General features: G+C 34.2%; 1 protein-coding gene across 1 annotated transcript in view; it reads right to left on the reverse strand.

The window, feature by feature from the left end:
• Positions 1-26,622, reverse strand: part of CNTNAP4 (contactin associated protein family member 4) — a 241,114-nt gene that overhangs the window by 187,014 nt on the left and 27,478 nt on the right. Inside the window, exon 2 of the mRNA XM_064438555.1 lies at positions 10,719-10,829. Coding sequence (XP_064294625.1) covers positions 10,719-10,829 — 111 coding nt within the window. The remainder of the gene's footprint in view (positions 1-10,718; positions 10,830-26,622) is intronic.

Genomic DNA, 26,622 nt, shown 5'->3' on the forward strand with positions numbered 1-26,622 from the left:
GGTCAAAGCCGGACCATAGCAGTTTTGTGTGATATTTATACCAGGAGCAATGAATGGAGATAATTCCAACAAGGACAAGGACATTTATATGCCATTATATTTTGCTCTGTAGAGCTGAAACTTTTGTTATACCCTCTTTCCATTCACTACATTAAAATAATTTATTACAACTTGTCTGGTTATCAGTCAAGCTCCTGAACAACAGCAGAATTGATTGATTGATTGAAATGGATAGATTTCATTGTTCACTGTGTAAAATGTGTTCATCTGATTCGTGTCAATATGGAACAATGCTAGGGCCACACGGTGAAGTGTGACCCTCTAACATCCGACCGTTCTGTTTGTGCTTGTGTAACCGAGGGCAGTTCAATTGACTTGTTAACTGTCTTAATGGTTGGAATGTTGATTGGCAATTTGTTAAGTTAATTGTTAAGACAGAATTTTAGTTAGGAGTAGAAACTAACACCTGAGAATTTTAACGAGATAATAAATAATGCTTAGGGCAGACAAGAGGGCGTTAGCAATGAATGCTTCATTGACAAGAAGCCTCCTAAAAGAATACAACTCAGTAGAACTTCAAGGACTAACAGTGGAAACATCCTGCTACAAAGGAGAGTGCCAAGATAAGGGAAGGCCACAAATCAGCCAGTAGTGATAACAGGGAACTTCTTGGCTCAGAAGGCGCTGAAGCATGGAAACTGGGGGAAAGGTAATTCTGGCAGGGGGAGATTGCGACCACCGACCCAATTCAGGACCAAAAAGACTTGCCCCCACACACACCCGTAAAGAGCATGCATGCTAATCTACATTGCAAGTGTGGCTAATTTAAATACGGCTGACCAACGGCAAGTGGGATGCTTATCACTGACCAATGAGTGTAAACTTAGGCGTGTTTTTACTAATTGCTATTAATTAAGTAACAGAATATAAACCCTGTAGTTTTGTATGACGGGATGCACGTTAGGCGGAAGGATCCCCCGTGCATCCAGCGCTGCTTGCTTGTCTCTATTCAATAAATTGTAAACTTTAATTGGAATTCCGTTTAAGGCTAAATTAATTATCACAACTGGAAATCTGAAGGAAATATAGTAGCAAATATAATGTAATAGTTTTATTTTATACTAATTTTCCTGATCTAACACTAATTTGTCTGCCTAACTCTTTATATACAGCAGCTTGTAAATTAAAATTATTTATCTAGGAAATAAATTAGTTTTGTTTTGGAAGAAAACAAAAAGGATATATGACTGCTAGACAGAGACTGCTGTTTTTCAGCTTGCCTGGAGACCAATGAAATTTATTCAAAACTGTTAAGTAATAGTAATCCATTGTCAATCTCATTTCAAAACTTCTCCTCAGTTATTTGACTCCTGAGCAGGACCAGACTGTGATGGAAAGTTTAAAAAGTGAATGAAAATAAAAATATCCATTTTGCATACATAAAGCCATTATTTACTACAACTGTGTATTTAAGCCATTATTTAATATTATATGTATCTTTAATACTGGATTTGATTAAAGATTTTAAAAATAAATTCCCATTAACAGATGCTTCATTTCTATTCATTTATAAAAAAAAAAAAAAGATGAGGCAGGGTCAAGTCAAAATTACTTCCCACCAGTTCTACTTTAGATACCACTCGGTTTAAAATGAGGAGTCTGATACTTCCCAGAGACATATGATTCTTGAATGTCTAATTTATTTTCAGCTTTTAAATACTGTTTTCTGAACTGGCTTAGTATAGGACTTTTTGTGTCCTTGGGGTGTCTAAAGATGTACATTAGAACATAAAATAATAAGTGTAACATAATATTATAAAGGTTATGATAGCGTTTAGTTGAATTATCTGCCTACAGGACACTGAGGGAAATAGTGACTAAGGTATTCAAGAGAATGACACCATTTTGTAAGGCTTTAAGATTAATTTAGCCTAGGAATTCTGAGCTCTCCATCCATCCAAGATGGTATGGAAGTACTTTCCCAGTACAATGGCAGTATGAGTAGGATCATAATACAGAAAGGTACGTCCTGTATGCCAGCAAACTGAAGCAGTAATGGGGAAGGAAAAATATTTTAAAGGTGAAGGCACAAGACAGATCCTTTGTCAAATTAAAGACTATGAACTTTTTGTAGGGGTGTGGCAAGAAGAATGTTTTATATTTTTATATTATTTTTGTTTAGAATTGAAAAATTTAAGAATTCTATAAAAATTGCATTTTGAGAAATTCAAATTTGTTTCGTACTACAACTGAAATTAGTCAAGATTACACAATATGGAAAATTTCCTACCCTTTTTTAATTTAGGAAATTGTCCAAAATTTCTGTTCTTTGCCCAGCTAGCAATAGATGAATCCTTTTGAGTGCTTTGGATTTGTTAGCAAAAAAATCCAACCCTCCCTTCTGCCTCAATTATGCAAGATAAAATCTGAGGAAAATCAGATGCATCAGCACTTACAATCTATTTTTCCAGTCCTCAAAATATTAAAAGAGGTATGATGTTAAATCATTTACTATTACAAAACTGACTTGGAAGTAAAATTCTATTATGAGTCCCTAAAAGACATCATGTTGATTCAAAGTTTGGATAAAGTTCAGCCTTTATCTAAGATTTCAAAAATATGTTATCTAAAACTAGCCAAATAAAACATCAATATGGATAGGTCAAAAATTCTATTTTTTATTATATTGAGCATAACAAAAGTGACAGTATACATGAGTTGTAGCAAATTTAATTTCTGAAGTGAATTTTTATTGTTTCTTGCTCTCAGCCAGTTTGTTTGCTTCTAAGATTATTGGAATATTATAGTTCTATGCAAGTTTTTGGAAAAATTGTTCTTACCTTTTTCTATTTCCATAGTTATATTTCAAGGAGAAAAATAGTCCTAAACAATTTAAAAAATAAAATACCTAATTCCTGTTTCCTTGGTACTCCTGTGCATTTCAACATAATTTAAATTTGCTTTTCCACAGATGTTCTCACACATGAATTAGCTCTGGATGAAATCTTTTGTAATGCTTTTTACACTTGAGTGAATTTTGATGACAAAGATGGAATTTGGTTTCTGGAAATAACTGTATGAATATTTGCAACTCCTCATAAATGTTCATGAAATCACAGTGCTCTGTAAATATTTTAAATATTTGTAAATATTTTATCATATTTACTTACTTTACTTACTTGACTTAGGAGTAATTTACTCCTCCCCTCCCCTCCCCTCCCCTTCCCTTCCTTCCCCTTCCCTTCCTCCCCCCCTCCCCTTCCCTCCCTCCCTCCCTCCCTCCCTCCCTCCCTCCCTCCCTTCCTTCCTTCCTTCCTTCCTTCCTTCCTTCCTTCCTTCCTTCCTTCCTTCCTTCCTTCCTTCCTTCCTTCCTTCCTTCCTTCCTTCCTTCCTTCCTTCCTTCCTTCCTTCCTTCCTTCCTTCCTTCCTTCCTTCCTTCCTTCCTTCCTTCCTTCCTTCCTTCCTTCCTTCCTTCCTTCCTTCCTTCCTTCCTTCCTTCCTTCCTTCCTTCCTTCCTTCCTTCCTTCCTTCCTTCCTTCCTTCCTTCCTTCCTTCCTTCCTTCCTTCCTCCCTCCCTCCCTCCCTCCCTCCCTTCCCTTCCTTCCCTTCCTTCCCTTCCTTCCCTTCCTTCCCTTCCTTCCCTTCCTTCCCTTCCTTCCCTTCCTTCCCTTCCTTCCCTTCCTTCCCTTCCTTCCCTTCCTTCCTTCCCTTCCCTTTCCTTCCTCCTTCCCTTCCTTCCTTCCCTTCCTTCTTTCATTTCCTTTTTTCCTTCCTTCTTCTTTCCTCCTTTTTTTCATTCTTTCTCCTGTGCACCTTTTAGCAATATCAGAATCTCACCATACACACACACAAACCCAAAACAAAGTAAAGTAAAACAAAACCAGCATAAACTTGATTTTAGACCCTAATGAAATTCTACTGCTTCAAATCCTGCTTCACTGAATCTGGTGTAAACTCTATAATTTCTTAAAACTTGTAGTGCACCTACAATACCATATACAGCTTTCGTATGTGCCCACGTATTTTCTTTAGGGTGTTTAAAACAGGTGTTAAAAATATTTTCTAGAAAAAAAAACTGTACAATGGTATGAAAACCAATTTAATAATATGCTGAGAGATTTATGGCAATTAAATCCCTAATTATTGAAGTAGTTAAAGAAAAAAATATCTAGTATTTCTTCCTAAGAAACTGAATGGTACAGGAATTTCACTGATAATACAGCAGTACACATTATCTGGTCTTTTATGCATAAATTACTGTAGCCACAGCTTATTTTATTTATTTTAGAAACAGAAGATTTAAATTGTCACTTTTGCCTTTTACCTGACATACTTATTGATGTCAGGTAAGTCATAAAAATCTAAGCTATGATGCTAGCTGGATCAACTTAGATTTATTGTTAATTTATAAAAACACAATGATTTCCATCAGATTGGGTCTTTTTCATTCTGGCTTCCTTTCCTTATTCCTTGTGCTAAAGCAAAATATAAGCCTTAATGAATTTTATTTGCATACTAATGAAATGGAGGGAGGAAGATCTTTCTAACTGCATTTTGGTCACCAACAAATCTAGGTGCTATTAAATTTTTTATTTTGTCTGCTTTTTCAGTTTACATTTTTAGCATTAGATTATACAGGTTAAACTGTTTCTTAAAAAAGAAAATAATTTTGCTGAAAATAGGAATTTCTTCTTATTGTGTGAGAAACGTTCTTTTTCCTTTAACTGTTTCCTTGAAGTGTTCCTTTACTACTGATAGATACAATTCATTTATCCATTTTGACCTACATTGTGCCAGTTCTCAAAAAGTGACTAAACTACAGTGTTTTACTCCAAAAAATAAAACCCACAAGATGAGTTTAGAGTACCATATTGAATAAACTATCCTTTAAATGTTCTTTGTACTAAAAAAGTGCAATAGGATGTATTTGATATTCAGTGTAATAGTAGGGTAAAGATTAATGAAAAAGACAAAGAAGCTCCAGAGAAAAAACAGATCAGGTAGCTGTTAATGCATTCAAGTTTCCCAGCTGCTTCTGAAAATCTGGCAATGTAAGCTGACAGCATAATTAAAATACATGGGTTTCTTCCTACTTGAGGGAAAGAGAAAGCTGTAAACTACATTTTTTTGCTACTTAACAACATCTACATTCAATTTTCTTCTGTTGTATTCTAATCAGGTAATTGCATGTGAATATGGGGCAAGGCAATCACAGCCAAATCCCTGTTAGCTCATTTAGTATCAAGGCTCTTCCATGGGTTTGTGTATTCCTGTAAAGCAGCTGCCTTCTGAATTTTTTTACTTCTAAAGTTGCAAAAGTTCGTTCATTCAAAAAAAGGCCCACATTCTTGGGTATAATGGTTCACAGCCCCTTTAATAAATCTTTCTTAGTGGGTCTGGAATGGTGAATGAGGGGAACTTGTGTATGTATAACCAGAGTGAAATACCGATCCCGCTGCAGATGAAACCAGAAGGCCCTGACCTGAACAATGACGCAACCTTCTCCCTGTCTGGCAGAGGGCTTTTCCACAGATCGTAGTTGGGAGATAACGTGTTAAGAAGCTTTCTGTATTTGCAGATGGCGTAAACCATCTGTAGTGCCAAACTTCAGCTGACTACACATCATGAATATTGTTCCAAACAGTGGACATGGGCACATACTTCCTTGCCCAGGTTAGATATTAATACTTATGGTTCCTATCACGAGTCCTAGTAGGCATGCTCTGAATGCTGGCCACTTTTTTCCCCTCTTTTGGAATGCCTCATTTCTTCCTATAAAGAAGCATGTGTTACCTGTCTATTTTGTGTTTAAAAAAATTTAAAAAAAGAATAAAAAAAAGACTCTCCTTTGAACCATGTGTCTACTTTTAAAACACATAAATATTTAATATGCTTCTGTCCCCACCTGGCTTTTTCAAGCCTTTTGCAGATCTGAGACCTTAACCAGGAAGTTGTTGTTTCCTCCTTTGTTTGTTGTTTTAGGTTTGGGGGTTTTTTTCCCCCCTTTTGTTTCCTATAGCTTCATGTGGAAAGATACATAATAACACCCACCTTCCCTAAACATTTTTTTCTATCACCGATTCACAGTGACAGAACCAGCATAGAAAACCAGCCTAGTTTTTCAACAAGCTTTTCAGGATCTAAATTATTTCAACACAGTTCGGTGGTAAATTATATAGCTATATGGACAGTAAGAACTCTTTTCCTCTGTTTGTATATACAAAACCTTTATTACCTCTTTTTGCTAGACAACATGCTAATGATGAACTGCTACTTCAGCTCAACTCCCATATTAATTTCAGAGTCAGAACTTTGTAGAATACAGTTCCTATTTGATAAGTATGACCTTCTTTCTTTATTCTAAACACTTAATAACTCACCCTGTTAAAGTGCTTATTTCAATAGGTAAATAGATAACCACATCTCTGTGTAATTGCTTTGCCATAATTACTTACTATTTCACCAATCTTGATGTCATTTATGCATTTCATCATAACAGAGTTGGCCTTAGAGTTTCCTTTGGACTTCTGTGGAAACACCTTTATACAGTAATGATAAATGCTTTTTGACATCAACCAGCTAGATCTTAATCTATTTAATTTGGACTGTATTGATATTGTGCTGTTATTTAAAATTAGAAAGTCATGCAACATTAGGCCAAAAGTCAAATTCCACATATATTAAATCTCTGAATTTATGTCTACTAACCTCAAATAATTAAATGAAGGCATTATAAGATCTATTTATTGATTAAATATATTTGACTGTTATTAGTGTTTGGGTTTATTTTTTACTTAATTCTTGCTCCTTGACTCTTCTATCTCCTTTTCCATTATCTCAAGCAGAGCTGACGTCAGAGTAACTACTTTAGCAGCTAGCAGCAGTATTTATTGGCTATAGTAGTGCATTGAATATTTGCAAAGCTTCAGGAAACCAATGCACTAATAATAATTAAAAGTTTGAAGAATATTAACAAGTTATTCCTATGTGTTATCATTTTCCTTAGCTGTTAATGGATGGAAAAGACTTTTGTGTCATCATGAATTTCAACCACATTATCCTTTTCCTTTACAAACAGAAAGCTGAAACATCTCGCAGTTAGCTGTTTTACTAATCTTTCTCTGCTGTCACCATTTTTATTATGTCTTCATTTAAACTCCATACTGTACTTTTTTTTTTTAACTGTCATTCTTTCCTCAATCCCTTAATTTTTTCCTATTAGTTTTCTACATTTAGCAACCACAAAGCTATATGGTTAAAGAACTATTCCCCTCTTCAGTGCAGTTTCCCACACTCCTGATAAATTTCCTGATAATTTCTACCTTTTTTTTACCAACTGAAATTGTAGGTTTATATGCATATCAATTTTATTTCTTTACTGATGAGTGACAACAATTTGAATGCTAAGTAATCTGTGTAAAAACACTGTATTTTTTCCTGTCTAAATTGTGTTCAATTCTCCCTAATTTTGGTATTTTAAAAATCAAGTATATTATTGGACGAGGACCAAAATCTTCCTGTCTAAATTGAATATTAGAAGGTCACAATGACTCCCAAGCACTAAGTTTGGCTGCATGAATTATTTGGTTTTATTCAAAGTATAGAATTATCTATATTAAAGACAAACACATTTACAGTTTTCAGACAATTTATTCTGAAACTGTAATGTGTTCATTGCTTCCATGAGATCACTGACAACGCAGTAGTCCAAGTCATGCTCTCCTAATAACAGATCTTTTTTCCAGTCAATATAGTTTAACAATACTTTCTTGTGTGACTAAACCCATTTCTTTGTAACCACATATGTATAATGACTTGCTTTGTCCTACCCAGATAAAATTGTCATGTATATACACCTACAAAGATAGTCAGACTTTCCCTTGAAAAATCATGGAAAATAGTTAAATACAGATTCAGTACAAAAAGCTATTCCTTGTTCCATAGCAAGCACTGACTCCCTACTCTCACAAATATATATATATATATATATATAAAAGTTAAGATTCATTTATTTAAGTTTAATTCATTGAAGACTGAATAAATTTTTCATCTCACCTCGTCTATACTATTCTATAGAATTATGTCTGAACTGATCAAAAGCTACCTAACCAAACAGTCTGGTCAGAAGTTATTAAACCAACAAAATATTTGAACATGACAAATGAATAAGACATTCAAATCTGTACCCTTTTGTGTGCTGTGAACCTAAGGTACATGGAATGTGAAGGCAGAGAGCCAGCCATCTTCTAATTAAGCAACCTGCTGCTTTGTATCTACATAAGATGGAAAGATACCAGGTGTAAAGCTATGAGTATTTCTAATGTGTGCACACACTACACTGCAATGTAAAGGAAATGATAAATCTAATAAATGCATGATAACATGGTGCAAATCTCTTCATAGCACATGAAAAGAGCCAAATGAAAATAGTTGTTAAGAGTATATGTTTTCAGAAGAGCAATATACTGTTTGATGAGAACTCATATGTTACTTAGGATTCTAAGAGCATTTATTACTTCAAATTAAGGGAATTCTTTCCACAATATATAATTTTGTTTAATATCACGACTTCACTCAAAGCAGAAGTTCACGTTTATCAAATTTGTACACTAGGATAATTAAATAGCCTGGGATACGCCTTCTTCACTGTAGAGTTTCTATCTATCAGTGCATAGCAAAAGTTTCTTTCTTGCCTCCTCATGAGTAATTACTAAACAGACGTCACTGTCCACAGAAGCTCCTTCTTCCATAAGCCCATATAGCAGCTCCAGCCACTGCATGCTCATGTCATCACACAGCTTATCAACGGGTTGGAAGTTGAGCTTCATAAATTCCTTGAACTTAGACTACACAGGGGATCATAGTTGGTTTACAAACACCAGACAAAAATGACTTAAAACTGTAGGATATGCTTTTGGATATCTATACTGATTTCATTTCAACCCAGACTTCAGCTGTTTTAAAACCGTAATTTTAAAACAGAGTATTCTTTTTACGTATGTCAACCAGTAGGGTTTTGTTTACCAGTAATATCATATAGCCACATTTTAATAAAATCCTTCCTAAAGTTATTTATTCCTCCTTAGCATTAGCACTTTGATGTTCATACCTTGCTGGTATGCTGGAGGAAAAGAAGAAAAAAAATTGCCTCAAGTATGTTACTGACAGGAATGAATGAGCTCCTGGATACTTGCTTAATGAGGCTGATGAGTGAGATTTCTCTGTATTTCAAAGTTAATTTTTATCTTTTTAATGTTCAATGTACTTACATGTATTTTTTAACATGACTTTTGAACATAATTACTTATAAACAGGCCACAAACACAGCAGAAAGTCTAATGTGATATGTCTTGCCAGTTTAAATTTTTCTTTCAGATTTTATATAATGTAACAGATACTGTAAAAAATCTTCAGAATAGGCGTCCTTCATGCAGAGAGTATAAGATGACTGCTGTCATTAGGAGCAGAAAGCATGTTTACAGTAATTAAAAGAAATTAATCATTTCTCATTCCTACAGTAACCTTGACAAAAAATATGATTTGCGTTACCGCTAAACTTCAGTAAAAATTAATAATCTCCAGATCTTCTGACATATAACCAAGTGTTTAAACCTTTTATCTACGTCAGAAGACAACAATGCTGTCAAAGTTTAATTACATTTAACAAAGTGTCCCACAATTGACCAAAAAGACTGAAAATGTATGTTTGATTACTATATCAAAGAAAAATTAGAAATTATATGAGTTTTTAGAAGATCTGTGTAGAAGTATAACATAAATAATAACCTAACAGGCAAGTTCCTTTCACTTCAGTAAATAATTGTGCCATATGCCAGTGATGTAGATTGCCACAGTGTCACTGAATAAGCATAATAAAATACTAGGCTCAGTGAAGAAATAAAATTAAAATAATCAAGATTTTAAATCTCCAGAAAAAAGAGAGAACATCTTCTCAAAAATATTTCCTGAATATCTGGTTCTGTCTTTCTAAATGGAATCTGCATTTGCCCTTATTTCCTTAGAGAATGACGTATAATGACATTGATATGTTTGCACTTCTTCTATTTGTCCTCTAAGAGAAGAGATTAATTATGTTATTATTTTCTGGTTAAGAAACAAAATAAATTAAAATTTTGTTTTAGGAGTAGGCACCAGTATATGTCCAAATCTGTCTACATTTTATGCTGGAAAATCACATGAAGATTTGGGATTCAGTCAGGATGAATCCTTTACACTAAAATTAGTAAAAAGTTCACAGGTGTTTGAAAGTATAATTTTACAAAAAACTTAGTATACATCACAGAATCACAGAATCACAGTTTGGAAGGGACCTCAGGGATCATCTAGTCCAACCTTTCTAGGAAGAGCACAGTCTAAACAAGATGGCCCAGCACCCTGTCTTAAAAGTGTCCAACATGGCTGATGGCTGAGTCAACAGCCTCCCCGGGGAGATTATTCCAATGGTTGACTGTCCTCAATGTGAAAAATTTTCCTTTCGTGTCCAGTAGGAATCTCCCCAAAAGCAACATGGCAAGTGAGTTCTCTGACACTGTTTTAACTTCCCATTCTCCTTAAAACAACAAATGTAACTCTCTCCAGTTCCAATAACTGAGAATATGTTCACTATGTATCATTTCAACGTTGTGCACAGGTACAGAAGTGCTTAAAAAACCTTGCACACCCCACCCCTAATCAATCAACCAATAAAACGCACTCACCCTCTCTTCGATTAAGCCTTGCAAATCCAGGACTGTGACTGCTAGACAGCTCTGATGAACTGCTGAATGATGACTGAGGCAAAGCAGACACCAACTGATCATCACAATTATCTGCCAGTGAAAAATAAAACATTCAGGTTAATACAGCGAACACACTTACTGGAACTGTAACCAGAAGACTAGAAAAATATCTGAGTCAACCCTGTATCCAAGCACAATACATCTCTAAATATTTTCTCTTGCTGTATTATATGTAGAAAAGCACTTCTTTTTTTTCCCTTTTCTTTTTTTTTTTTTTGCACAGTATTTCCTGAGATTATCAGGGTATAATTTATTATGTTCTTCAACTGGCTGTATTTGCCCACTTCTAACCTAACTTCTGAGATGATACTGATAAATGGCTCACAGCTCATTCACTATCATTTACATGGGTAGCAACTGATGCCTTCTAGTCCTGGTTGTAGCATGAAGCTACGTGCTCAGCACATGCTCTTTATTTTCTTTAGAACTTATGCCAGCACAGGTCTGTAATGTGCAATCACATTAAATGCAGCTATTTAAAAAAATATATATAAAATCAAACCAAATTAAATAAAAAATAATCTCATCCCTTTTAAGTACTGTAAGAATGACAAAATGGAAAATCTTTTGCCAATGGCATGCATGTTTGATAAAGACACAGCACAAAATCATTATCGCTCAGTTATTAGTATGCAGCTCCTAACATCACACAGAATGAAACCTGAGTGTTTCAGAAAAAGAAGACTTAACTGCAGCTCACAATCAATGGTGCATAAGCAAGCAAATGCTAATCAATACTTTGGATGTTAAATGCCTCTCCAGCTCAATTACTATACCGGGCATGTGTTCATTCTCCATTTAAATTTGAAAAATATAAATTGAGAATCAATATCTGTTCTAGTTTTAGCTGAAAGAAGACTGACTTTAAAACACTAGATATAGTGTAAGCAAGTCTTTCCCTAGCTATACATTGGTGGCATCTGTTGTTTAGAAAATGAGAGCAAATTATGTAAACTATTAGTCTTTATGAAATGGTTCTTTTTAGAACAAACACATTCTCTGAATGTAACTGATCAGTGACAACTCACAAGTGAGTCTTTCTTCTTCTAACCATTCTGTTTGTCTACCAAATTTCCACTACCAAAACAACAAATATTACTTAATAAAAAATCTTTTCCTGACTCAGTGATAATTAGTTGTTTCTGCTGAATAATTATGGAAATTTCTTATTAACAGCCAGACTTCTACATGAATGTCTCAAGGGCATTTTTTGATCACCTCAAACTTTTTTATTTTTTTTAGGTTGGTTCATTTGGTTCTGTAAGCAAAACTCTTCCTAAAGATAAGGCCTGATACTGACCATGACTGCTACAGTTAGAAGATCTTTCAAATCCCATAAATAATATCCAGTGACTACATAAAAAAAGGATGTATTTATTGGTCTTGATAAGCTCACGTATACCATACTTCTACCAAATACAGGGTACCTCACTAATGTGGAAGGAAAAAAGAAAATTATTATTTACTTATGCAAGTTTATTTCCTGCGCTAGTCTTCTAGAATAAAAACTACAAAAATTTATAACTACTCTTCATTGTCTAACTGCAAGATCATTTTTCATTTCATTATCTACAGATTAGATTTATAATGGTGAAAGAGGCTGTGCTACTTTGGACAAATTGTCCAACTGGTAAGCAGAGAAAAATAGAAAAAATGAGGGAACCAAGTTTTCCTCTTACAAGCAAATCTATTGCACTGGTTAGTTTCAGAAAAAGATCTCATTAATGAAAGGTTACTTTAAAGCATAGAAAATAAAAATAACATATTAACCATAAACTACACCAGAAAGAGTATAGTGCTGCTCTGTTTCACACAGAGAGCTACTTACACTGCTGATGCAAGGGAGCACTTCAAGTGCCACCAACCTTTTTTCTACTGTCAAAGCCTACATTGTAAACGTAGATACCAAGGGAGAATACCAACTGAGAGAATAGAAAGCCATTTTCCCCCATACCTATGTATGTGATCTAGAATCATAGAATCATAAAATCATAGAATGGTCTGGGTTGGAAGGGACCTTTAGAGCTCCTCTAGTCCAACCCCCCTGCAGTGAGCAGGGACATCTTCAACTAGATCAGGTTGCTCAGAGCCCCATGCAACCTGACCTGGAAGGTTTCCAGGGATGGGGCATCTACCACCTCTCTGGGCAACCTGTGCCAGTGTTTCACCACACTTACTGTAAAAAATTTCTTCCTTATATTCAGTCTAAATCTACCCTCCATTAGTTTAAAACCATTAACCCTTTTCCTGTCACAACAGGCTTTGCTAGAAAGACTGTCCCCATCTTTCCTATAGTCCCCCTTTAATTACTGAAAGGCCAGAATAATGACTCCCCTCAGCCTTCTCTTCTCCAGGCTGAACAACCCCAACTGTCTCAGCCTGTCCTCATAGGAGAGCTGTTCCATCCCTCTCACCACTATTATGGCCCTCTTCTGGACTTGCTCCAACAGCACAATTTCTTTCCTGTACTGAGGACTCCAGAGCTGGATGCAGTAAAACATCTCATCGTTTTCATATGGCTCACATTTTCAGCTTTGCTCTTCTGGTGAAGGGTTGCATGTGTTATGAAATTAATCACCAGGAATAAGACCACGTGATTAATATTTAGAAGCACTGGCAGGTAGGAAATAGCAGATACATTATTTTTACATCATCCCTGGGTCTGTCTAAGTCTTCACAACTTTTAAATTCAGAAGGGAAAAAAACCACATTTCCACTGGATTGATCAGACTGCTGCCTTTGTATTACTTGCTTCTGCTGACTACATTTTTCACCTTTTTCCCTCCTAAAGTACAAATTAGAAAGGACTCAATGGTACTGAATTATTCTTTCTAGGTGGTATAATACACATATTTCTGAGAAACTCCTATGTTGCTTTGAGATATTCCCAGGAGAAATAATTGTGCACTTACATAGTATTTATCCTGTAATAACGTACGTCAATCTCAATTTATAATTGAAAGGTACACAAACGTTTGAATATACACAAGATGTTAGCCAAAATCCAACAGTGCAAGGCATGTTTTTTGCCTTTACACAATAATGACTAAAGAGAAATGAGCAATGTATCAGAGACAGATCTACTCTGAATAATTATACATTTATTTTACAACAGCTGCTATGCTTTATTTCAGGAAAATAACTTAATATCAACTTATTTTTTATTGCTTAGCACGTGTTGCTTAAAACATATTCTTGTTGCAGCTTACAGTGTGCAATGTAACTCAAAATTCAGTAAAAATTCCAGAATTAAATCCAAAACACTTTGGAGAAATTGTCAGGAACCAGATGGTCAGTATCAACATGTTTCTCAAATTTAATAAAAGCAAATGAAAACATCATCTGTACAGCATGAGAATTCTATATGTTTTCACCTACAGTGGAAGACATACTTCACAATGAAATACTATTCGAATTCAGTGTTTTCCCATGTTACTAGCCAGCTTTTAATTTCTCTTGGACACTCAGACAGAACAGATCTCACTGCTGAAGGCAATATAGGGCTTTCTAGGGATAGTTCACGTAGGTCCTCCAAGCTAAATCAGTGCTTAAGTAGTCTATTCTAGTATGAGTTTTAAAACAAGAATTTTAGTTACAATGTATGCATTATTTAGGTTTTATAAATATAAATTATTAAATTTTTGTGATAAACCTTTTTTCATTTTTTAAGGATACCAAAAATGTAAACCAGCCATAGGTTTCTGTAATATGCACGAAAATCTGATATCAGATAAGACTTTGTGAAGGAAAGAATATATATTTAATTTTGTGTTACTGATGTAGAGACATTTTGGTGAATAAAATCAAGCTCAGCCTTACAGAGTTATTGTATACCAACTGTATAATGAGAATAGTGATGAATAATTGTTAGATGCTAGGGTTGGCTAATGCAATTTACTGACATGAGCTGTAACAGTTGCTATTTAAAAGCAATGTCTGTAATGAGTAGTATTCAATAGGACAGAAAGGCATTACTCTGGGAATAAGAGGTGAAAAGCTGAAGTGCAACTGAAAAAAAAGAAGGAAGAATATGCAAATGGGGGAAGGTTACATAAACAAAAATATGCTACCTGTTTTACCACTAAATGAAAAAAGTTATTCAAGTTATATAAGGTGTGCCTTTCCATATACCATAATTCCTGTGCAGATTTAATCAAATTTTATAGGAATTTTAAGGGAATAAAACTATAAATATTGCATGTACAATGTATGCTTATAATTTTTCTTCCAGCTTCAAATACTATCTCATTATGCAAATTCAGATTAAACCAAGAATTTATTCATATAGTGGTACCATAATTTACATAGATCATGCCATATGATCTACAACAGATGGAGTTCAAATAGGATATCATGTAGTAAAGCAGTTATCACAGTTATGTTTATAATACTATGGTTGATCAAACATATTTTGTGTCTTCAACCAAAGGAGCAGCTTGCTAAAATAAAAATAAAAATAGTAATAATAATACTAGGATACTGGGACAACCTGAGATTTATTTCTTCAGGATGCATAAGTGTATATTTTCATTTCCATGCACTTAAAAAAACCACAATATCATTTACAGGAACAAACAAATTTTTTTCTTTTGCAACATCAAGAATATATGGCACTGATTGTAGTCTAAATGTAACAGACTGCTGTCTTTTGTCTAGGTTTTCAACTTGGTCTGTAATATAGACTCATACATTTTCATGTATTTTCATTTCAGTGCAAATTTTCTCTGAAGAAGCAAATGTCAGAGTCCAGTACTTAGGTACTACAAGTTGACATGAATGTTCATAATTGTCTAAAAAGTACATAAATTGCATTGAGACATTCACTTTATTCAAGTTGTATCTTAATTCAAACTAAAACATCCCAACACAAGAGCATACACAAATTGATGTATTACAATTTCTCTTGTTTAACTTTTCAATGAAATTCATTCCAGCTATTATATTGTTGTACACACATTTTTCCTTAATTTTTTTTTTTTCTCAAATTTTCCTTTATGAACAAGGACAACAAATTTCTTCATAAACTTCTGGTAAAGCAGGACATAAGTAGCAAAGAAGGAAAAAAGTTATAGTGATTGACTTCCCTAAAAACCTAATACGTTCTTCAGGTTTATCAGGGACTCAGAGAAAATATTAAGTGCCTAATGAGCAGAGTAATAAAGATTTTAATGTTACTAAAATATTTTCCAGTAAGCTACACAAAAACAAAACAACAAAAAATCAATAATCTTTCCTCCATTAGAAAAAACTAAATATCTAATCATTAGACAAGCAGAGTAGCTACACACAACTGGAAAAGAAGGCTTAGTGAAACAGAATAGAAGGAATAATAACTGTGGGAGTCTCCAATAATTCTATTAATGTTCATCTTTCCCATGCAAGTGAAGTTGCAATGCTTAGGAAGGATTAACTTTTCTGCCATTAGTACATTCAGATTTGAATAAATGAATATCTGTGATCAAAAACTTCATGAAAAGGACTGAGGCTCTTAAAAATAACAGACTTGTCATATTGTATCAGCAGGACCAGTACTTGCTAAAACCTCAAAAAAAGGTGCCACAGGAACAACCATCCAATAGGTATGTATTAAATCTATGATTCAGTCATGTGGACTTCAAAACATTTCTTTTTTTATTACTGTGAAGACCAAATATCCTCAAGCCCATCTACTATTTTCAACAGAAGATATTTAATTTTCCCTAGGAGTGAACACATATATCACGTTACTTAATAGCACCTTTAAATATGTTAATTGTGGTAATTTAGTCTTCAGTCCATGTGCAGACTTGTAATTAGTTTCAAAAGATTCATTGAATTCAATGAGATTCATGTGACAGATAAAAAGAGATGTGCCTCTCTTCTTCTTTGGCTGAGAGGTATTGACCATTATGCTGATCCCGATTATGGTGAACTCTCCATCAGTGAGAATAAGAATAATGAGGAGACGACAAGTTGATAGATCCTCAGACAATTAGATCAGGTTAGTTTCAGGCCTTCTGACTACAGAATATGCAATCTTACCTAATATGAAACCGGCCTGTTGTTGTTGCTGCTGCTATATGCTTCCCCTTGCATTTGTTTCCTTGCCAGGGATAGGCTATTTTTGTTCAGAGAGTCTAAGCACTTCTTCATCTTATGTCTACTTCTGCCTGTTTGTAGCTAAGAGCTTAAAAACAACTAAGTAGAGAAGTTGCACTATTTCATGCATGCCTCTATGAGCTCCTTGAAGCAGTTCTTAGCCACTAGTGTTTCCCTTTTCCACTCTTCAGTTCATTTTGTGGAATATTTTTAGCCACTTCTGCATATTCCATTCGAACTGCATATAGGAGCCATAGAAGCTCACAGCACTTTGATTTGCTGAGGCTTCCTAGACATTTTCAGCTGTTCACTACTTTAAAAATGTTAACCCTTCATGCTGAAATTCTATTGGTGATTAGCCCAGGCTATTTTTTGTTTGTTTGTTTAAACTTGAGTTTTCATCAAGCGAGTTCACCTATTCCTTGGAGGGGGTAGAGGCAGGAGGGGAGCTGATTGCCCAAGTGAAAAAAGAAAAGTCTTTAGGCTTTTGTAACAGTTTCTCTGTGAATGTAAAGAATGATTTATCAAGGACATAACCTTCATGGCAGGGCTGATTCTTTTCTTGATTTTGAAACAAAATATTCCAGTTTTCTGATAAAATTGCTAGCCTTTGCGAACTGTGTTTCACAATAATTCTGCATAGAATTCTGACACTTAGTAGTCAATTGTTCCTAATATACTATTCACATCAGGCATGTGATGTTTACCTTAACAAAAACCATGCAATGCTACATTTCCTTCCCTTCAGGGAGCCATCCCCATTCCACAGTTGCAGTTATTTCATGCCAGGGAGGGATCTTGAACAGAAAGTAAGCACAAAAAGTGAGATTTCTTCTGTGCTCCCTGACCACCTTGCTGTTTTCCAGGGGCACGAAAGCCTTTTTGTGAGTAAACATAGAGAACTTAAAAGCCAGACCAGAAGGAAGAAGTAAGACTGTAGTTATATAGATCAGAATTTAATGATAAAGAACTGGAAGAGATATAAAATTCTGTTTCCAAAACCAGACAATTTCAAAGATTCACACCTTTCAGTAAAACTTCAATAACTGGCATGGTTCTTATAGCTGGGAATTATGCTTTCCTTAGGTATTTATTTATTTATTTATTTATTGTTACTTTTAATTTTTATCTGGCTTCATGAACCACCTTTGTTTCATAGTTTAGGAAAAAAGAGCATGAAAATAGCAGGGAAATCTTCTGATTAGTTTTAACAAGGTGAAATAAAGGACTTCCTTGTCCTTAGTACTTAGAAATCAGCCAAGATTCAACAACTTTTGGCTTAAGGATGTTAAACATATTGATAATAACTGAGTTAACTTACTCCCAATTCTCTTGGTGTTTTCTAGAAACCTTCAGTCTGTGATCCAATACAAGTGAAGTCCTGTCATTATTAAAACTTAACTCCTAATTCCTAGTGCCCTTTGAAACCAAAAAAGTTCTTATATTAATTTCTATGATTATTGGTTAAAATATGTATTTTTAATAGATTCCAATTACATTTTATATGTGTGAAATCAGTGGTGGAGTAGGACAATTTAGAACTGAGAGGTGATGGGAGAAATGGATAACTTTCTGTTAGGCTTTTCTTGTAAGCTTTAAAGATATATAGTAAAATTTATTAATTAACCAAATATGTAGAAGCAATGCTTTAAATCAGCTTGTTCAAGGTGTACCCTATACTAAATCAAGAAAGTAGAGGGGCATTCCTACTAGATAGGCAAGTAACTTGTCTCTTTTGACTTAAAAGAATGTTTCTTATCAAACAAAGGACAAAACCTGCAAGATTAAGTAGAACACATTCTAAAACATCAATAGAATCTGAAATTTGTGGGGTCTTATGGCCGCTTGCTTAGTTGTATAAACTGAAACTAGTATTACTTAATATTTCCACTATTAAAAGACCTTTCATTGTGCTTTTTATTACCATTGAGTTTTGGTGGGGAACTTGGCAACACAGAATACAGGTTGAAAAAATTTTTGGTATTAAAAGGTAGTGGTATATTGTTAACGTGTATGATCTTATGAGTAAAAAATTTAATTAAGTATAATGGGTTTGTTCTGTGAAAAGCAGTGAAAGACTAATAGAATTAGTAATGCAAGCTGAAAGTAACTTAAGTATGTGTGGTAGTAAAATGGCCAGATTTTTAGAGAGAACAAAACACAATTATATATATAACAAGTGTACTAAAAAATTTACTTACAATTTAAAATTAAAATATTTCATACTAATCAAGAACAGATAACTTTTATTATCAACATTCATTTTTTCTAATGTAAGTGTGCAATATGTAAAAAATAATTTTGTAACAGCATGTCTTTTCTCAAAAAATATGTCTTACACTTTTTAATCTGATTATTAAACTTTCATTCTCTTTGTGCTATCTCATACTTTTAAAAAAATTTTGAATATTTCTTTTTTCTTTTCTTCTGGGATAGCATAAACAGAGTTTAGTAAAATTTGTCTTGAAATCAATAAAAATATCTTTACCAAAAGTCAGAGTATTTCAAATGCCTTATTACCAGAAGAATGTAGAAAACATATTTCTTTCTCTTAAACTATTAGATGCAAACATAATTCACATGGAACGGGTAATGGACAGTTTGTTTGTTTGTTCCAATTATAGTTTTAATTTTGATTTCATTAAATCAAATTTTGCTTAAAGGTAGAGGTTTTCCATTTCACCTGTGTACTTCCTGTACTTAAAGTTAAAAAAGAAAAGAATATTGCCTTTTTGTTCAAGGCAAAATTTATGCCAAAGTGTTTCATAGAGAAATAAGCATTATAATTTAATGCAAAAAAAAAAAAAATCAGGACTCTTGCAATTAAATTAAAAGAAGGAAAGTTATATTCAAATATATCCCATGAACTGTCACTAATACAGCCATTTGTATAATCACGTTACAGAAAGCAATCTTAAGCAAACCTCAAATAAAAAGTTCGTCGTGTTTGGAAAGGCCATTCTAACAATAATAAAGAAAAAAAAAGAAACCCACAATTTTTTAAAGATATTTAAATATATTTTTTTAACTAAGTCTTTTGCAGATCAAAGGAAATTATGCTTCTAAGATTCAGCTTAGAACCAAAACTTTATGAACTGTCTTCTCCTGGATGTTAACTACTTTACACAGTCTTTCTATGCAGACTTTTACAAATGGGTAGCATTTTTTTGAGCCTGCAAGATTCCTCTCATAGACAAAAAGATGCAACACTGAATCCCCTTGACTTCACTTTCTGCTCCAGTCCTACAGCTATGCTAAGCCATAGATTCCCAGCCAACTTTTTACTGCAACAAGCATAATATTATATATAATTATATATTTATATATCATATTGTATGTTTATTAAAAATAAGTAACAAACCACTCACTTGAACCATGTTATTGATGCACTTTCTTATCTATCAATCTGGTTATATGTTAAGAAATAACATGCTTGCAGGACAAAATGCTACTTGCTGTTAAACAGGGTGGAAGGAAGGAGAGGGAATGTTGTTTAGGGGAAAATTATTATAGGTAAGTATGCCTAAACTGTACAGGTTTCATGGTTTTATACCTTAATCAGTATTTACTTTTGTATTACTATTACTATATTGGCATAGCAAAATAATACCTTGCAAGGCAAGTGTAAGAGTTCACAGGTAACTTCCTTTACACAAGCCCCAGAAACAGTTATTGATTAGGAGAGCAATGCAGCAGGGTCATTCTGCATTACATTGGATTTGAGACAATCATTGTCAGGCATTGCATCTCAGCTAAAGTATAATTTTAAAACCACCTCTGACAATATTACTTGCAGTTGTTTAATGAGCCTTTAACAACTCTGATCATCTTTTCAACTACAAAGCCCTTGTCTTCCATTCCCTAAGCTGAGGCTTCAGAGGAAGGAACGATAACATCAGAACCCTTCTGGCAGGTATCACAGAGATGTAATTTACTTGGATGAAAGATAGAAACTGAGGGGGAAGCTCCAAGGTGAAGAAATACTAGGCACTGCACTAGAGATTTCCATTGATGCTTTGGTCAAAGACAGGAGGGAAACTGGTTAGTTAGTACTCTGGCCCCTGACCATCAACTCCAAAGACTCAGTGCTAATACTGCTCTGCTTGAAAGCATCTGGCACAAGCAATTAAATTCAAGAAGTCTGAGAATGCTGAGTGGAGTACAGATAAAATCCTTGTTATGGCACTGTAGGAAAAAAGGAATCAAGAAAGTGCATACGCTTATTAATTTCAGGATAAAAAGGATCAATACCACATTGAGTTAATTTACAGAGTATAAAATTTGTCCCAGAAGCAGAACAGAAATCTAATAATTCATACGTACACACACAGTCTGTATTTTGCAATGTTGTAAATTCACTTTTTTTTCTTTCATAATTTTATAAATATAAATATCATTACTGCTAGGAAATAATATTTTTTTTTCAGAGATAAGATTTCAAACATAAGAACTTAAGTCTAGTTTTAGTTGTAAGCTTTTGGATCTTGTTCTCTGGTCTCCTCCTGAAGGAAAAATCTCTGTCTTCACTATAGTCATAATATTTCAAGTGCAAGTTCATACAGATGGTGATCAAGTCACCTCTCAAATTTCTTTAGTAAGAAAAATTCCTTTAGTCTTTATTCTGTGAGTCTTATTTTCCAGCTCCTGCATCATTTTGCAGGCTTACTTTGACCAGTCAGCAATTGCGTATCTTTCCTGAAAGGAAGCTATCAGCACAGAAAAATGGTAGCAGAGGTCAGTATTGTGTGAAGAAAGCAAACTCATCCCCAACTTCTACTTGTTATTTCTTTTGTTCAATTGCTTTGATATACTGTATTTGTCAAACCTTTGTTCATGGCATTACACAAGTCTCATCTTGAAGAAGTTTACTATGATGACCTCTTAAGCATTTCTAGGTCAATAGTTCTTGGGATACTTTGCTGTTTAATGGACATAATCTGATTTAGTAGATCCCAAACGTATACCCATACTACTCAAACTACATTTATCTCAATAAGAAACATGGTGTTTTGTACTGTGTATATACAAATAGACAATTCAGACCATCCTCTAATGACTAGCTACCTCTTTTTTTTTTTTTTTTGTAATTATCTACATAATCCATAATTATTATGTCATTTTTATCCTAGTACATGTCATTGACAAAATAGGACTGGAAGAAGTACCTGTCTCTGAGGTACTCTTCTAATAAAAGCTCAATCTATTGATACCACCTTATTTAGAGCCACATAATTTGAGACTGGCATTGAGCCAATTTTTAATGCCATTTCAGATATCCTACATTAATGACATAGAATGCAATTCTTTTAATAAGTGTTACACAGCAGTACGTCACACGATTAAGAGTTATGCAAGTAGATAGTATTCTATGTATATTCTATATATGTATATTCTAATTAGTATGTCATTTACTCCTTCAGGTTATTGAAAGTTTTAAGTTCAATTGATCTGAATACTAAATCGTGCCCTGAAGTCCTGTACTAGACTCAAATCCTCTTACTATTACTCTAGTTTGTCTTTATGCTTCATATCCAAATCTTTATGAAGGTATGTTTCTGTTATTAAAAACTATCACTATTACTTAAATAAACTAATATTATGAAGTTTTTAGAAAGCATGGACATGCATGGACCGCAAACACTGGTAGCGTTTTCTTTCAAATAATTGGGATCTACTGAGATCTGTTATTGTCATGCATAGTAAACAATGTAATAGACCAACAATTTTACTGGCATGCATGATGAAATCTGACCTTATTAAAGGTATGCAAAGAAAACCTACAAAAAAAAAAAATTAGGAAGATCACCTAGAAAAGCCTGTTACATAGAAATATATTATTCTTTTTATTTCAAAGGAATGCCTGTGCAGGCTTACTAATCTTCTGAAAATGAAAAGTGCTCTGAACATGAGAAATTTTGAATAGAGAAAATATCTCCATATACATTTGGTATTTGTCTATAATAAATTATATATGGGTACAAGTAAAATAATAAAAATATTTATATACAAGTACTTAGAGCAGAAATATTACACATTCTTTACAAATCTTGAAGCTTAGGCTTCATACATCATTGTATGTCACTGCATGCTACAGTGCCTTCTCAATTATTATGTTTTGTTGGAACATATTTCTCTTTCCTTTTTGGTGCCATTTTTCCACCTGCCCCTTCAGCTGGAGTGGAGTCACACGCTATTAGCTTTTGCATGCTTTGGAAGAAGTATTTTGGAAGCTAACATATCTGCTAGAGTGTTCCAAACTACATGCATAGATAAGGGATGTCTTGTTTTTATGCAGGTACTTTAAACCACATTAAATTCACTTTCAATTAAGGCAGAAGGGAAAAAAAATATTGTTTGTAAAATTTTTTTCTATGGAAAAGTGAGAGCCCACGCAGTCAGACAACTAACACTAATCAGAAAGATTTCTCTTTGTCTCTCACATTTTTACTGAACTGCCTCACTGTTAATCCTTATAAACAGTAGTTACTGTTTCAGACTCTGTACATAATTTCAAGGCTTGCCTATGTGGAACTGGTTGTCACAGAAAACACCAGCTGGAGACAGCTCCTCTGTCAGTGAATGGGCTGTGGTGCCCCTTTCTGAGTGCTTCATTAGGTCTTAGAGGCAAAACGAATCTTCAAAGTCTCCCAGGGATCTAGAAAGACTTAATTTTTCCTCCCACATTGCCTTCTATTCCCTCAGAGTGACCTGACCACTCTTCATAACTAAAATAATCCTTGTTCCACTTCCTTGAATATCCAGATGTCTCTTTGCTAGGCTGGCTGCCATCTCTACTTTACAAGCTAGTAGACAGCTCCTTGCTCCAGGGAGATAAAACCACCTCCAATCTCTTAGTAACATACTAGAGTGTGCTACCACAAATGTCTTTTGCACTGGATGGGTTATTTAGTGCTTATCAGTTCACTAGGGAACACAAAAACACCTAACTCTCATTACCCACTTAATCTGTTTGGGTTATGAGTGAAACTGAGGTGATCTACACAATGATACATCCTAAGGATACTGTAAAATATTCTGCAGGTTTTACCCAGTACGTACAGATGATTGAGTGTTCCCTGATGAGTTTAAATATGTGCACCCCATTCGAGTCAGTGATGTCTTTTCCATGTTTTCCAAGAGAAAATATCAACAACAATATGACTAATCGTAAAATACCATGGCGGTTTCCACAAGCAAAAAGCCTCATAATGCAGGCTTTGCAGGGAAAAAAACTTAGCTATTTCAGCTGTGCACAGAGATCCAGCATGGTTAAATCTGCTTTTATGCACAGGTTTATCTATGTATCATTTAAGTCCCTATAAAAAACTTAAATGTTCTATAGCACTCTACATAGGAATTAATTGCTCTAGGCATTATTCAGTAGAATTTTATTTTAAATTAAAATACATTTCTCTCAAAATCTCAACAACTAGTTACATGTAAAATAAAACAAATCATTATTTTGTGTGAAGCCCAATATGCATTGAAAAAATCCAAGAACAGTAAAGAGTAGAGGGCATAGGAAAATTACCAGCTGGCAAATGCCCACCCCTGGTTCAGAGCACAACTGTGTCCCAGGAAGAAGGCCAAAGGAAGTTATGTTCCTTTCTATAACCCACTAGGTTTATAAATTCACCCAAACCAGCTCAGTGCTAAGCAGTGAAAGTTTTACTACACGCTATATTTCTTTGGGATGTTTCTCTGGAAATCCCTCTAAATAAGTTTCTCTGTTATAGTGAAATTTGGCACAGGACTAACTGAATAACCAGATACTACTAACTACTATCACCACTACCCCCACCACCACTACTACTACTAATAATAATAATAATAATATAGAGACAATAATCATAAGATGTTTGGATAAATCTTCATATAGCAAGCATAACTCCAAAATCTCTTTTGAAACTGGTGGCATTATTTCTCTGAATAAAACATCTCAGAGTGAACTGTGCCACAAGGGAAGTAAAACAGCGGACCTCAGCCCAGAGATATCTTAACGTTTTGACTTCAAAGTGATTTGGAGAATAATTTCCTTACAATAAGGACTTCCTATTTTTGCACAAGTTCATCTGAGCATGCCTGTGTGTCTGGCACCACATTCAAACTGTAGCTTACGGAGAACAGTGGCACCATGCTTTGCCAAGTCAGTCTAGCCCAGAGAATGGGTTTTAACCACTGTTTTACATTAAATCTCTCTTTCCTTTGCTTTAACACATTAAGTTGCATTGAATAAGGAAGTTGCCCAATATATGTCCAAAACACTGAATTACTCCTTCCACCAGCGCCCATAGATTTAAATTGTGAAGCATCTCAAAATAATATCCTACAAATTTATTCTGTGGTGTGTAGTCATATGTTGAATTTAATAGTTAGCTGATGAGGATAATATACAATAGGACACAGAATGAAAGTAAAAAGTAAGATCAATGTTATATACTGTTAATTTTACATTTTTCTAAGTGACAGGTAGAAAGCAGGGTAATAGTTTCATCTTCCTTTTATTTTGGTTTTTTTTTTTTTTTTTTCCCAATAACCACTTCTAATATTAAATTATAAAGTAAACTTTTCAGAGGTTTTTTTGAAAGCTTATTCCCAACTGACCTTATTAAAGTGACTTAAAGCGTTTCAACTGATGGAATGTTTTCTTTGAAAGAACAAATCTATAATGTACAAAACATTTTTTTCTTTTTTTAAACTATCTTGTTAAGTTACGTAGTGAGTGGATAGTACAGAGGTGTCATGTTGAATAGAATCAGATTTCAGGCTTTTGTTTTGAAAATATTTTATTGGTCATTTTTTGACATGACTTGAAGAAATTGTACCTAGATACAAAAAACTGTCTGTCTCAGGAAAGGATGAGCACAAGATTCTGACTACAATGAAGCTTTATTTTTCAAATTCAAATAGAAACCACACAGTGCCACAGAAGGAAGAAAAACAGTGGACCATAGCCCATTTTAAATTATAGTGTCTTTGCATTGTGACTTCAACAGTGATTTGGGTAAGAATTACCTTACAATAAGGGCTTCCAATTTTTTTGCACGAGTTCAGTTCAATGGAAGCTACAGGTATGCCTGGTACTGCATTCAAACTGTAGCTGAAGCACAGTGGTATCATGCTATTCCAGGCCAGTCTAGCCACTACTAAATTTAGGAAAATTGAAATGAAACCAGTAAAATTCTGTGTGTTCATATTCTGAACATTTTATCTGATTTAAAATGAAAGGTTACATCCCAGCCACTTATTTTCTGTAAGTATGTTATTTACTTCTTTTTCATGGTCATAGTATGGCATTGGCAGATTTATATTCCCTGGAACCTATAATTTTCAACTAAACTAATTCTCACCCTATCTCATTACAACAATAATATAACTGGAAACAGCAGCCTTAGGTAGTAAAGTTACATAGTTTCATCCATGTTGATTAAAGAGCAGAGGAATAAACCAATAGCACTGGTAATTTTTGTTATTTTACTGGGCTTGCAAAGACTTCTGCTGTCAAAAATCATGTACGCTTCCCTTTAACATTCATATCAGGAATGCAAGTCTAGAATTGACATGATTTACGGCTCTGTGTAACAGCTCAAAGTCATCTAGATCCCCCTAAGCAGGATGAATCTTCAGGTCATCAAATCACCAGCTTCCTGACTGCTTTAAATTATGAAAAGAAGAGCCGATATCTGGTCTAAAGTATTACACTGTATCCTGTTTTCCCTCAGCAGAGATGATAAGCAGAAGAAAA

This window comes from Phalacrocorax carbo, chromosome Z (genome assembly GCF_963921805.1).
Source record: "Phalacrocorax carbo chromosome Z, bPhaCar2.1, whole genome shotgun sequence".
NCBI classification, from domain to species: domain Eukaryota; kingdom Metazoa; phylum Chordata; class Aves; order Suliformes; family Phalacrocoracidae; genus Phalacrocorax; species Phalacrocorax carbo.